This window comes from Echiichthys vipera (assembly GCF_963691815.1).
Source record: "Echiichthys vipera genome assembly, chromosome: 9".
NCBI classification, from domain to species: domain Eukaryota; kingdom Metazoa; phylum Chordata; class Actinopteri; order Perciformes; family Trachinidae; genus Echiichthys; species Echiichthys vipera.
Genome location: NC_139834.1, coordinates 22,168,577 through 22,180,769, shown reverse-complemented (window position 1 = coordinate 22,180,769; position 12,193 = coordinate 22,168,577). Strand labels below are relative to the sequence as shown.

The 12,193-nt window shown below is 41.6% G+C and overlaps 1 protein-coding gene across 1 annotated transcript in view; it reads left to right on the top strand.

The window, feature by feature from the left end:
• LOC310952076 (pleckstrin homology domain-containing family G member 4B-like) overlaps positions 1-10,971 on the top strand; it is a 28,449-nt gene extending 17,478 nt beyond the window's left edge. Inside the window, exons 14-27 of the mRNA XM_083920562.1 lie at positions 677-799; positions 902-1,099; positions 1,553-2,274; positions 2,528-2,974; positions 4,534-4,783; positions 5,171-5,260; positions 6,195-6,521; positions 6,613-6,783; positions 6,940-7,117; positions 7,225-7,341; positions 8,149-8,433; positions 8,694-8,929; positions 9,121-9,179; positions 10,093-10,971. Coding sequence (XP_083776688.1) covers positions 677-799; positions 902-1,099; positions 1,553-2,274; positions 2,528-2,974; positions 4,534-4,783; positions 5,171-5,260; positions 6,195-6,521; positions 6,613-6,783; positions 6,940-7,117; positions 7,225-7,341; positions 8,149-8,433; positions 8,694-8,929; positions 9,121-9,159 — 3,183 coding nt within the window. The 3' untranslated portion in view covers positions 9,160-9,179; positions 10,093-10,971. The remainder of the gene's footprint in view (positions 1-676; positions 800-901; positions 1,100-1,552; positions 2,275-2,527; positions 2,975-4,533; positions 4,784-5,170; positions 5,261-6,194; positions 6,522-6,612; positions 6,784-6,939; positions 7,118-7,224; positions 7,342-8,148; positions 8,434-8,693; positions 8,930-9,120; positions 9,180-10,092) is intronic.
• Positions 10,972-12,193: the final 1,222 nt, after the last annotated feature.

Below are 12,193 nucleotides of genomic sequence, written 5' to 3'. Positions count from 1 at the left end.
TGTAACAATAGCTGACATCTGCCCACTGAGTGATGTTCAGGTTAATGCTACTTACTTTTAAAATATATCAGGTTTGGTAAGTAGAGTAACGGTGCAAAGGTACCATGAAGGACATTACAATCCAGCGACATAAAGATAACGGACCAAATTTCATTAATTTAATTTTCAGGATTTTGCATTTGAATGGAAAATTAATTAGTTTGTTGCTTTTCTCACATAAACCAGTGGCCACAAAGTGATCAAATTCAGGATGTGAAGAAATAGTGACAGTATGTGCATAGTAAGATGATTGTTTTCTGTGTTTCATGTCCCTGCATGGTGTATTAATTTTCGTTTTCTGGGATGATTAAGTTGCTGAGCTCTTGGTTTTATTTGTTCTTTTAACAACAGTTAAGGCACAGTATTGCTCAACAACTTTATCAGTTCTATTTTAATTGAGAGATTAGGGCAAATGTGTACAGTTTACATTTTGCTCTTATATTGGACAGCCACTCTCAAAAATACACATAATCAAAAAGACTAAATTAAGAAAGTGCAACAACAGCAAGGGCACATTGTTTAAACATTTTATGGGAACTCTAATAATTTACATTACATTAGGACTTTAAAAATAAGTAACATATCAATGTACTCACACTACGAAACACAATATTGTTTTGCATCTTCTTCCCTGCAGATGCAACAGTGGTTTAATGAAGAGGGAGAGCGCCACCTGCTGGAGGCTGAATCAGTCGAGGACTCTGGGGACAGAATGGAGCAGATCCTCAACAGCTTCACCGCTTTCCTCATTGACGCTAATGTGAGTCCACTGTTGTTGTAGCTGTCACGTATTTGTGTTTCTCTGTCTGTCAACCTGTCTGAATCTTTCTCTCTCGCTCTCTCTCTCTCCCTCGTCCTCCAGGACCGAAGGCAGCATGCCATGACGTTAGTGTCAGAGGCAGAGCAACTCCAGCAGAGTGGGCTCTGCTACCCAGAGACGGAGGTTTTCAGGACTCTTGTTTGCACCTTTAAGTCAGACCTCGAGGACTTTCTGTGCAGGGCAGAGGCATGTGGCAGGGAGCTACAGATGATGGTCAACATATGTGATTTTTGTGAGCAGGTTGGTGTAAGATAAGTCATTATCAGCATTCAAAATTTAAGTGTTCAACACCAGTATGCAGATAGTGCTCATATCCTGTTGAGACCAAACTCACCAAGACGCCCATTTGGTTTAGATAACTATCATTTTCATTCTTTTTTTTGTTTCACCCAAAAGAAATGTAAGAAAGAAGGCAGCACTCCATGTTTAATGAAAGACACCTCATGTCTTAATGATTTGTTAATTTGTTTTTACTGTACAAGCAAATAACTGACAAATCGGCTCAAGCTTTTCTGTGTGAACCTTTGTCCAAATGTATGTTGCTTGAATGAGTTCTCTTTTCATACTACACATCATGCAATCAAGAAACAGCGAAAAAACAATGACACCTGTAGCATCTCTATAGTTAGAAGTTTTGCACATGAACTTTTGTTCTTTTGTATGATAAAAGAAAACTCTGTAATCTTCAAACAGGCTACAGCTCTGGCCAGCGAATGCACTGACTACCTGGACAGGAGTCAATCCAGAATCCACACAATTCAAGACCATGACCAGACTACAGCACCTGTGAATCAAACAAACACTCAGCCTATAAGAAACCAAAAGCAAGACACTGGACCAAGCACCGCATCCCTTTGCCCATCTGATATCCACGCAGCACATGTCTCAGACCCAACCACCACCAGTATTTTATTGTCAACCAACGACACTTCCATCCTCCAGACTTTTCAAGACAGGTTCCTCCAGTTCAGCCCAGAGAGATTTCAGGAGGTGAAGGCCCAGGCCAGCGGCCTGCGGGGCTCCAGGGGTATGCAGGTCTGGAATGTAGCCTGGCTGAGATGCCAGGAGGCCAGGCAGCAGCTTCAGGAGAGGATGCAGGATGTGGAGGAGGTTTCCCACCAACAACCAGATTCTAGCAGCTGGTGTGAACGTCATTACGTCGATGTCGTGAGCACTAATGTTCAGACACCTTCCCCCGGTGGCCAGAGTCTGGTGGTACAATCAACGCCCGGGCCTCAGCACCCACAGTGGGAGGGCATTGTGTCAGGAGCGGTGGATTTAGGGAAGAGAAGGCCGATCCTGGGCAGCAATAACACTAACTCAGAGACTGCAGCCTGCTGTAACATCAAACCTGAGGATCACGGTCAAGCTGGAACCAGCCAGGGGTCAAAGGTAACTCCACAGTCACCTCACAGGTAATTTGTTGGTCCATTCATCTCACTCAATCATCATCATCAGTTTTGAACCTTTGATGATGATGCTGATATCTGTTTCTTTTCTTTTTATAATTTAAAATTGCATATGGCCCATTTTGTCATTCATTCCTATTTTGAGCTGGTAGCCAGACCAGTATAAAATAGTTACCGATCTGTTCCAGCTCTTCAGCGAAGCTCCATGATGATTATGAAATATTCTCAATATTAATGCCTTTGTATAATTTGATTATAGGTCAGCGAGAAGAACAGAAAAGGAGATGAGGAGGAAACAGACGAGCAGAGCAAGGAGTGAGAGAGATGCCGCTGCTCTGTCTCAGTCCCACACTGTCGGCTGCCAGTGGTTTCCATGGGGACGGGGTCTTGGAGTGAGGTCGGTGAGCCAGGACTCGTGCACCACAGGAGTATCAACGGCAGGGCCATCCACTCCTCCAGAGCAGCGGGTTCGACCTCCGTCATCCTGCTCTCACCACGGTCAGCCGTCTTGTCGGATTCTCCAGGAGGCTCAGAAGTTCCAGATCTCCCGCCACGGGAGCTTCTGCTCCGAAGACTCCTGTATGAGCGACCGGGGGGCTGCAGGGGGTAACAGGACTTCATGCTGCAAACACTCCAGCCTCCCCATCGGGAGATATGAGGGCGCCTTTTGTTTGGCAAGTCCCCGGGAGAGTGCCAGCAGTGCCCTGTAAGTTGGGTGTTGTGTATAACTGATTGAAAAAAAAAACTAAATTATCTGACATGTGCTTGCAAGATAATATTCTGTGGGTTGAACGGCACACCTTTATTGTTTACTAATGCCGTGAGTCTTAACGAGATTTCATGCACTTCTTTCTGTCTCTAAGCTTCCAATGAAGTACTACAGGTACTGTTTCTTCTGAATCTCTTCACTTCTCTTTTTCTACTTGTCAACTTGATGGATTGCTAGACAAGATGGATAAGATAAGATCAGATAGGCTTGAATAAGATAAGATAAGATCAGAAAGGATAGGATAAGATAAGATAAGATAAGATAGGTACGATTAGATTGAGGGTGCTCCCACAGAGCCACCGTGCACCACAAGATAAAAGAAGACAATGTAAATGTAAAAACAGTGCAAACGGCATTTTTAAATAGAAACATAAGAAACAAAAAGTATATACAACAGTACAACAACTGTACGTTTCAAAGGTGCAGTGCTGTTAAGGTGCTTTGTGGAGTGAGGAGGTAGACCAGGGGTGTCAAACTGATCCTGTAACTGTGTGTGTGTGTGTGTGTGTGTGTGTGTGTGTGTGTGTGTGTGTGTGTCTGTGTGTCTGTGTGTGTGTGTGTGTGTGTGTGTGTGTGTGTGTGTGTGTGTGTGTGTGTGTGTGTGTGTGTGTGTGTGTGTGTGTGTGTGTGTGTGTGTGTGTGTGTTTGTGTGTGTGTGTGTGTGTGTGTCTGTGTGTGTGTGTGTGTGTGTGTGTGTGTGTGTTGTTAGCAGTTCGTATGATCAGTCTACTGGTGTGGGGCTTGAGTGACCTTTAGCGTTTCCCAGAGGGCAACAGGTCAAACAGTAGGGGCGGGTGTGAGGGGTTCTCCCGCATACAGAATAGTGACAATCGCTGGCAGTGCCTGAAAGGTTATCCAGCAATTTACTGGGAACTATGTGTGAAAGAGGCTTTAGTGAAGCAATTTAAATGTGTTTGCATCAGTAGAGGAGGTGCTCTGTAGGATGAGAGAGGTGTTTTACTCGTCTGTGTGCCCAGCAGCCGTTCTCATAATCCATCCATACTCAGCATGTTTCTTTTCTATCACAGTGCATGTAGAGGGGGTAAATAGCAGCATGTCATCACTGTTGGAGGTAGTTACAGGTGCTACAAAGCTCTGACAGCACCCAACTACACCCATCACTGATGCTGGCTGTGGTCAGAGCAGACACAAACTTTAAATTTCACTCAAAGAGGGGAGAAAAATACTGGTGTTCTGCCTGGCATTGAATTGTTCTTCAAATATTAGTTCAGTTAATTTGTCATTAGCCTTTTATATCAAGTGGTTTTGAAAAGACAAAGAGCGAAGATCAAATTCATAACACACCCTAACACCTTTCCTAATATAATTTTTTTTTTTACAGATGCAGAAAAGTTGCTCAAAGGATGATAAGATGAAATTAGTTATTGCAAAAGATACTAGCTAATAGATTAATTATTGAAGAATATGTACTGTAGTGTATTAGGTAACAGTCTGTCTTTGAAGTTAGAAAATATTTGCTGTGTTTGTGTTACTAGGAAGCTGCAGCGTGTCATGGAAGAGCTGGTGTTCACAGAGAGGGAGTATGTCCGCTCACTGGGCTACATCCTGACCCACTACCTCCCCCTGCTGGACAGACCAGACATCCCCCAGGACCTCAGGGGCAAGCGAGGTGTCATCTTCGGCAACCTGGAGAAGCTTTACGACTTCCACAGCCACTACTTCCTGCCAGAGCTGGAGGCCTGCCAGAGGGAACCTGCCATGGTGGCCCGCTGTTTTCTAAGACATGTAAGTAGTAATCCCCAAAGAAATTTAAGTCCAGTTACTTTTGACTTAAATTTCCTTGGGGATAACGATGACCTGGAGAAATGAGAATATTCACAGTGAGTAGTAATGAATAACTGCATATGTAGTATATTGTTTCCGTATATAATATTTATTAATCTATTGAGCATTTTCTTTAATTATTTTAGCCTAGTTTTATGGGATTCTGTTTATTTATATTTATTTTATTATTGTATGATTGAAACAACATGATTTCAGTCATACGACCATGATAGATGATTAATATTATTCTATTTCAGCTCTGGAGATATATATGGATACTAAGAGTAAATTTTTGCTAGTTAATAACATACATTTTCTAATATGGTTTAACCTGGGTTCTCTCCACAGAGTGAGAGTTTTGGCCTGTATGCTCTGTACAGCAAAAACAAACCTCTGTCAGACGCCCTGATCCTACACCGTCGCCATGACATCTTCAAGGTCAGTCAATGTGTTCTGTCTTTCTCTTCACCGAAACAGAAAGTTTCCCATTTTAAATCCTCCCTTTCCCTTTGTGGTTACACTTAGCAAGCTCTATCTTCCTCAGAAATTCTCATTTCAGAATCAGAATCAGAAATACTTTAATAATCCCAGAGGGAAATTATTTTCATGACAAGCTCCAACTGCAAACAAACAACAAATATTAACAGACAACAAATATATATATGTTGCTGATCCCAGTCGACATCGGGGGCGAGGCGGGGTACACCCTGGACAGGACGCCAGTCTATCGCAGGGCACATAGAGACAAACAGAGGAAGACAACCATTCACACCTTTTAGAGTCAATTTAGAGCCAACATTTAACCTAACACATGCACCTTTGGACTGTGGGAGGAAGCCGGAGAACCCGGAAAAAACCCACGTAACAAAGGGAGAACATGCAAACTCCACACAGAAGGGCCCCAGCCAGGATTCGAACTGGGAACTCTCTATAATAATGTGCCAAGAACAGATTGTCTATGGTTGAGTCTGAACCATAGAGAGGAGGTGACAGACTCTCCTAGGGATGCGTTGTATACTTTAATGACCACAGGCAGGATTGATTTCCTGTGGCGCTCTGTGATGCATCTGGGTGCGAGGAGTCTTCTGCTGAAGGGTGCTGGGCCAGTGTGTCGTAGAGAGGGTGGGAGACATTGTCCAAGATAGACCGGAGCCTGGACAGCATCCTCCTCTCTGCCACGGTCGTCAGGGACATTATATTTTGGGACATTATATGTACACCTACATTTGAACCAGCATGCTCTTTATATTTAAGAAAGGTTCAAAGTTACATTTTCAGCTTCAATGGATGCAGCAGTCATCAAACCCAGGGAGTGCTGGTGCTATTCTTTACCTTTTCCAGCTTTACAGTCCCACTTTGTTTCCCCTCACAGAAGAAGCAGCAGGAGCTGGGGGACATGATGGACCTTTCATCCTACCTGCTGAGGCCCATCCAGAGGATCAGCAAGTACAGCCTCCTGCTGCAGGACATGCTGGCTCTGGCTGGCTCATACAGGCCAAAAGACATGATCCAGGATACACTGCTCGCATCTAGTGTTTGCGCGCAAAGCGTTTGTGGCCCGGGTTCGTATGTGCCTGATCTGACGAGCAGTGAGAGGGAGCGGGAGAGGGCTGAGATCCAAGCTGCCGCAGAGCTGGTTCGGTTTCAGATGCGTCATGGCAACGATTTGCTCACAATGGACGCTATCCAGGATTGTGATGTAAGATCATAAAATGACAGATGAGGCATATGAGATGTACTTGATACACAGCAGTTTAATTGAGTTAACAGTCTTCTCTCTGCTCTATCAGGTGAATTTAAAAGAGCAGGGCCAGCTGATTCGTCAGGACGAGTTTACAGTTTTCTTTAGGAAGAAGAAATGTGTCCGCCGCATCTTTCTTTTTGAAGATCTCATCCTCTTCAGCAAAACCAAGAAGACAGATATTGGCAACGATGTTTATGTCTACAAGCAGTCATTCAAGGTCTGCACACATCCTTTTTGTAATCAAATGCTGATGGAGCCTTAATACTCAATACCTTAATACCAAATACTTCACAGTTGTCTTTCAAAAGTTTAATGCAAAGCTCCAGAAAGACACATGTAATTATATATGATCCCTTTGTGTTTTCTCTCCCAGACAAGTGACATCGGGATGACCCACAACTCAAGTGTGAGCAGCTTGTGTTTTGAGATCTGGTTCCGCAGGAGAAAAAGCCAGGACACTTACACCCTGAAAGCTCCCAGCATGGAGGTGAAGAAAGCCTGGACCATCGACCTGGAGAATATTCTGTGGGATCAGGCTTCTCACAGTAGAGGTAGTAATAACTACACAACAACATATATTGTTTATAAATCACTTAATTCATAAATCACTTGTTTCGAAGGTTTGAAAAACCGATTGTGGATAAACTATATGTTCCAGAGCTGCGTATGCAGGAGAGGGTGTTCATGGGGATGGGCCGCAGACCTTTCATGGACATTCAACACAGTGATGCTGCCATCTGTGATCGAGCCGTCAGCTGCGCCCTGCCTGGGAGAAGTAAGGAGCTGCACACACACGTTTCCTCATGACTAACTACTGAAGTGATAACATTTTACATTTAAACTATGTTCAGAACAACTTTATTTATAATGCACAATACATCTACAGGTTGTAGTATGTGTCAGGATATACTAATACACATTGTTAACCAGATTAATTGTAGATATATGGACTAAACAATTTAGATTAGATTAGATTAGATTCTCCCTTATACATTCATACATCATTATACTTTCTGAGCATTAGAATATTGACATTGTGGGCATGTTATCATTTTGCTTAAAGCACTGCTATGTACAGCCTCACAGAGCGGCTAGCATGGCTGTGGACTTTTAGTCTTGGTACCAGTTTGACAACTTTTTAAAAATGTATTTTGTTTTTTGCATCTTTTACATTTTGTCAATTTCAACTAAACCAGTGTTTCAAAAACTGCGGGCGTAACCCGTAGGTGGGGCCTGGAGTTTTAAGGAGGGGGCACAGTGAGGCTAAATATAAATGGTGCATGGTCCTGCACTGTTAAGAAAGCATTGACAAGTTTTTGAAAGTACATGTAAAACAGACGACGAATCTCCACCAAATGACACAACTACCAAAACAAAGACAAAAAAATTGACCATATGAGCCATATCTCCCCCTTGGCTTGACCAGTACAACTGTGGGTAATGAAGAGGGGGGCTTGATAATATTTTTATCTACAAAGAAGTGCCTGCAGAAGAGGTTTGGGAACCACTGAACTAAACCAAACTAGTAACTAACTGACAACCCCATTATTTTCTCATTGATGACATCTATGTGTGTCGTCAGTCCCTGTGGCCTGTTGTTCACACAGGGGTTTAGAGTATCCACGACCACACTCCATTGGCTCTGGCAGCACCGCCTCCACCACCCTCAGCCAATCATCTTCCTCCTCTGGACGGGGCTCGCTGCCCCCTGCTGGTTATCTTGGGAACCAGTCACAGGGGCCAGAGACCGGTCCTGCTGTCTGCTCTTCCCCTGAGGCTGTGACTGAAAATGAACTCAACAATCATCATCTTCATCAGCATCATCTTCACCGTAACTGCGAACAATGGAAAAGTCATCATTCGCTCTGTGAGTTTTTTTTCCATTTTTGAATATTTTTTGTTTTTCTTCACAGATCTTCTGAGGGTTTTTTGTTTGTTGGACTTCTTGGCTCAATATGGATCTAAATAATATATTAACAGATTAAAATCTGGGAACATGTTAATATTATTAGACATCACCACCGACATGAACCATATCTAGACAACGTTGATTTTAAAAAAAGTAGTGTCAAGTAATGCACAAAGAACTGCTTTCATTGTTTCTTAAAGTGTCTGTTTCTGCTTTAGTGGACAGCACTGAATCGTCCGGAGAACGCATTAACCTCTTCAACAGCTCTGACCGCAGCTGCCTTTCTGCCATCAGTGGAAAAATGGTGGACGACTCCTCCTCTGTTGTATCCCAGAGTTCAAAGCCCTGCCCACCACTTTGTCGGACTCCCAGCTTGAGGAGAGACGATTCGCCGGCGTTTACCAGAAAGAAACCAGGTGTTGCCCCCAAACCTCCACATCTGGCAAATGCCCAGGTATGTACTGTATGTATGAGCTGAAGACAATGGGTCAAAACTCAAAATGGTCTCAATTAAGTGTTGTTTCTCTAATGATAGCAGTTGTGGCGGTTTGATTTTGGTCTGAATGTTGAGCCTTAATGCTCTTTTATAAAACATTTGACCATTTTATTAAAGTATAATACAATATTTGATATCTTGCATTGCAGGTTGATGACATTATAATTGGAAAATCAACAGAAGTTTAATCTTGGATTCCCTGCAGGAGGTAATGTTCTTTAATTAACACGCGGTTAATGTGAAAATATATATTTAAAATAAATCAAAAGTAATATATATGTATATATATGTGTGTGTGTGTGTGTGTGTGTGGGGGGGGGGGTTCTAATCTTAATTTAGGGCTTTTCCTTAAAATAGTTAAACAAAATGACACTTGAGTTTTTTTCATCTATCTGTGTCCCCTAAAATGTCTGACAGTGACTATAATGACTTGTATTGGAGCAGCCTGTCACTAGAGAGGTGTTTTCACATCCCACTCCTGAAAGAGTAGATGTCTGTGCACTAAAATTTGAGATACTAACTTCAACAGCAAGCTTTAGTTGGTGCGTCACTGATCCATAAATCAATCGTTGTCTAATATAGGAAACACTATTTGACGGGGAAACGACTTCAGCACAACGCCGTCAAAGAAACCTGAACCCTCCAGCTCAGAGCAGACTTGTCAGTATGAAACTAGTAGAATGTAGTCACTGAGGGGTATCACTCTAGCGTGAGCGCGAACACGAGCAGTGTTGGGCGTGGTGAGGCCAGATGTAGAAATTCTCAATGAGGGCGAAACAGTAGATGTGTTTCCAGGAAGGAAGACATGTTAAACAAAATATGAATCATAGCAGTGTAGTTTTTAAATACTTTAAAACGTGTCTGGAGTGGGACTTTTAACAAAACACACAGTAACACTTGAATCAAGTTTGTGGGACATTATTCATAACTATTGCTAAAACCGACCCCTTATTTTATTTTGCTATATTTATTTCAGTGAATCCTTTCTATTTGTATTAGAGCAGTAATCTCCAATAACCTTGCTTGGCATGAAAGGTGATATTGTAATAAAATCGTTATTACTGTTTTTATCAATGACTTCTGTAGTAAAAGCAATTTGTGCCTTAAATATATTGTTGCAGATCATCTACCCACTGAAGCTCTTCCATGTTGGGGATCGTCTGGCCACCCTGCAGATGGACGGTTCCTCTGAGTTATTTCATGTGGCTACACAGTCACAAGACAGTCAGCTTCGCCTGGCCACAACATTTTGTTTTTAATGATTTATTGAAGCAATTGAGGTTTGGTGTGTTGGTATCATATGTCCTGTCATTCAGATGTGGTTGTCTCATATCACATATATCATGCAAGCAAGAAGAAGAGGATGCTACATGCATGATGTTGGTTTCATCACGGACTGAGACACACACACACACACACACACACACACACACACACACACACACACACACACACACACACACACACACACTACTTTGTGGGGTTGTCTGTGCTGTACAGCCTGTACAGGTGTTAATATGCAGGGATCAAAGAAGGTTGTACTTCATTTCTTAATTGAAATCAGCAGTTTATGTGGAACAAGCACACAACACACGTGGGAGACCACTTCAAGTGTATTGCTTTGTTTCATGCTCCTTTTCATTTGTTAGCAGGCAGAGCATTGCTTGAGAAACAATCATATATTGTTTATCACTATCCTCTTGACAGCTGACTACATTGTTTTGGTTACAAGATCACAAGGTAAACTTAATACAGTCTGAGATACAGTCCAAGTCCAGAGCTATCCACTGGCCACAGGCCCAGAACTAGCTGAGGATCCAAACTTAAAGTTGATGACCATAAATGGAGAAGCATGTGAATACGCGTGAAGATATGAGACGTAAAATGATTTATTAATGTATTGATTAGAAGTAATTCATTATTTTATTTTCTCCTACACTTTAAGAGTTTTCTGTTTATTTCTTTTGGGCCATTTTTATACTACTACTGTCTGTCTAATGTTTTTATTTGTCTGACTCTTACAGTTGTGTTGTATTTAATAATTCTTCAGAAGGGTCAGACCACTTACATGTGTTTCCACATCTGTATTTGAATGACTCTGCAACCTGTGCATTTGATATAGAGAGAAAAGATCTTGTCTATTAATCACACAACTATACTGCATAACAGACACAATTTATGAATACAAGCCTCAAGGCAAAAAACACTAACTGTTATTTAGGGTCCACGGTTCCATACTGATCGAAGCTCCAGCTACAGTACTCCCTCATGAAAATGACCATTACAAAAACTATTTTTCACGTTACTTTGTTTTCTTAATGAGTTATTGATGAAATGTGTAATTGTTTTGTAAGTTCTGGGATGTTTATTGTCTGTGCAAAATGTACAGTATACAAATCCTGAAAGGATCTTGAAAAAGGTCAAAATGTCATCCTCAGTTTATTTTATTTTAAAGCTGACCACTAACTTTTTACGACATGACAGATACCTGTTTTTTATTGCTTACTTGCTTTCTTCCAGGTTTTTTCTTTGTTCTTAAGATAAATTATAAGTTTCGTATTGTGTGGGTTTTTCCCTCTGACCTCTGACCGGACAGACTGCAGTAACATGAGGATATGACACCAGACTGTGATGATGCTTCACTTCCTTATTCCACAGACACATGGATTCCTCTGACGGACAACTGTAGACACGTATTGCAAAAGGGTTACTGTGATTTCCCTGTGTGCCGGTTTTGGTTTGGTGCTGAACATAACTGCAGTGGAAATCTGCTTTTATTTTATGTTTTTAGTGGTATTCTAAAATGTTCTAAAAAAGTCTAAAATGTGTTTTTAATGAATACTTTTGTGGACAAATTTGATGAAATGTTGACTCCCCCGGTCCCTTCAGTTCAGCCTACACTGACCTGCTTTTCGTTATTCGATCTGTCCACCAAATGAGAGAAAACGCTAATTCAAGTCACAGTTTCATAACCTATATATAACTTCCTCTAGTGGCTTTAATATGCAAAAGTGAAAGTCTCTTTATGTGACTTCAGAAAATGTGTGAAATATTTGACTGCCTTACAAAAGAAAAAAAATGAGGTTGCATACATTTTTAAACTCTATGATGTGTATCTTCCTGTTTCACTGTTCGATTTATCAGTTTTTTGATTCATTTCGAATGATAACATTTTGTTGAATCATGATTTACAGTATGTTGCAGCTAAAAAATGACATAAAT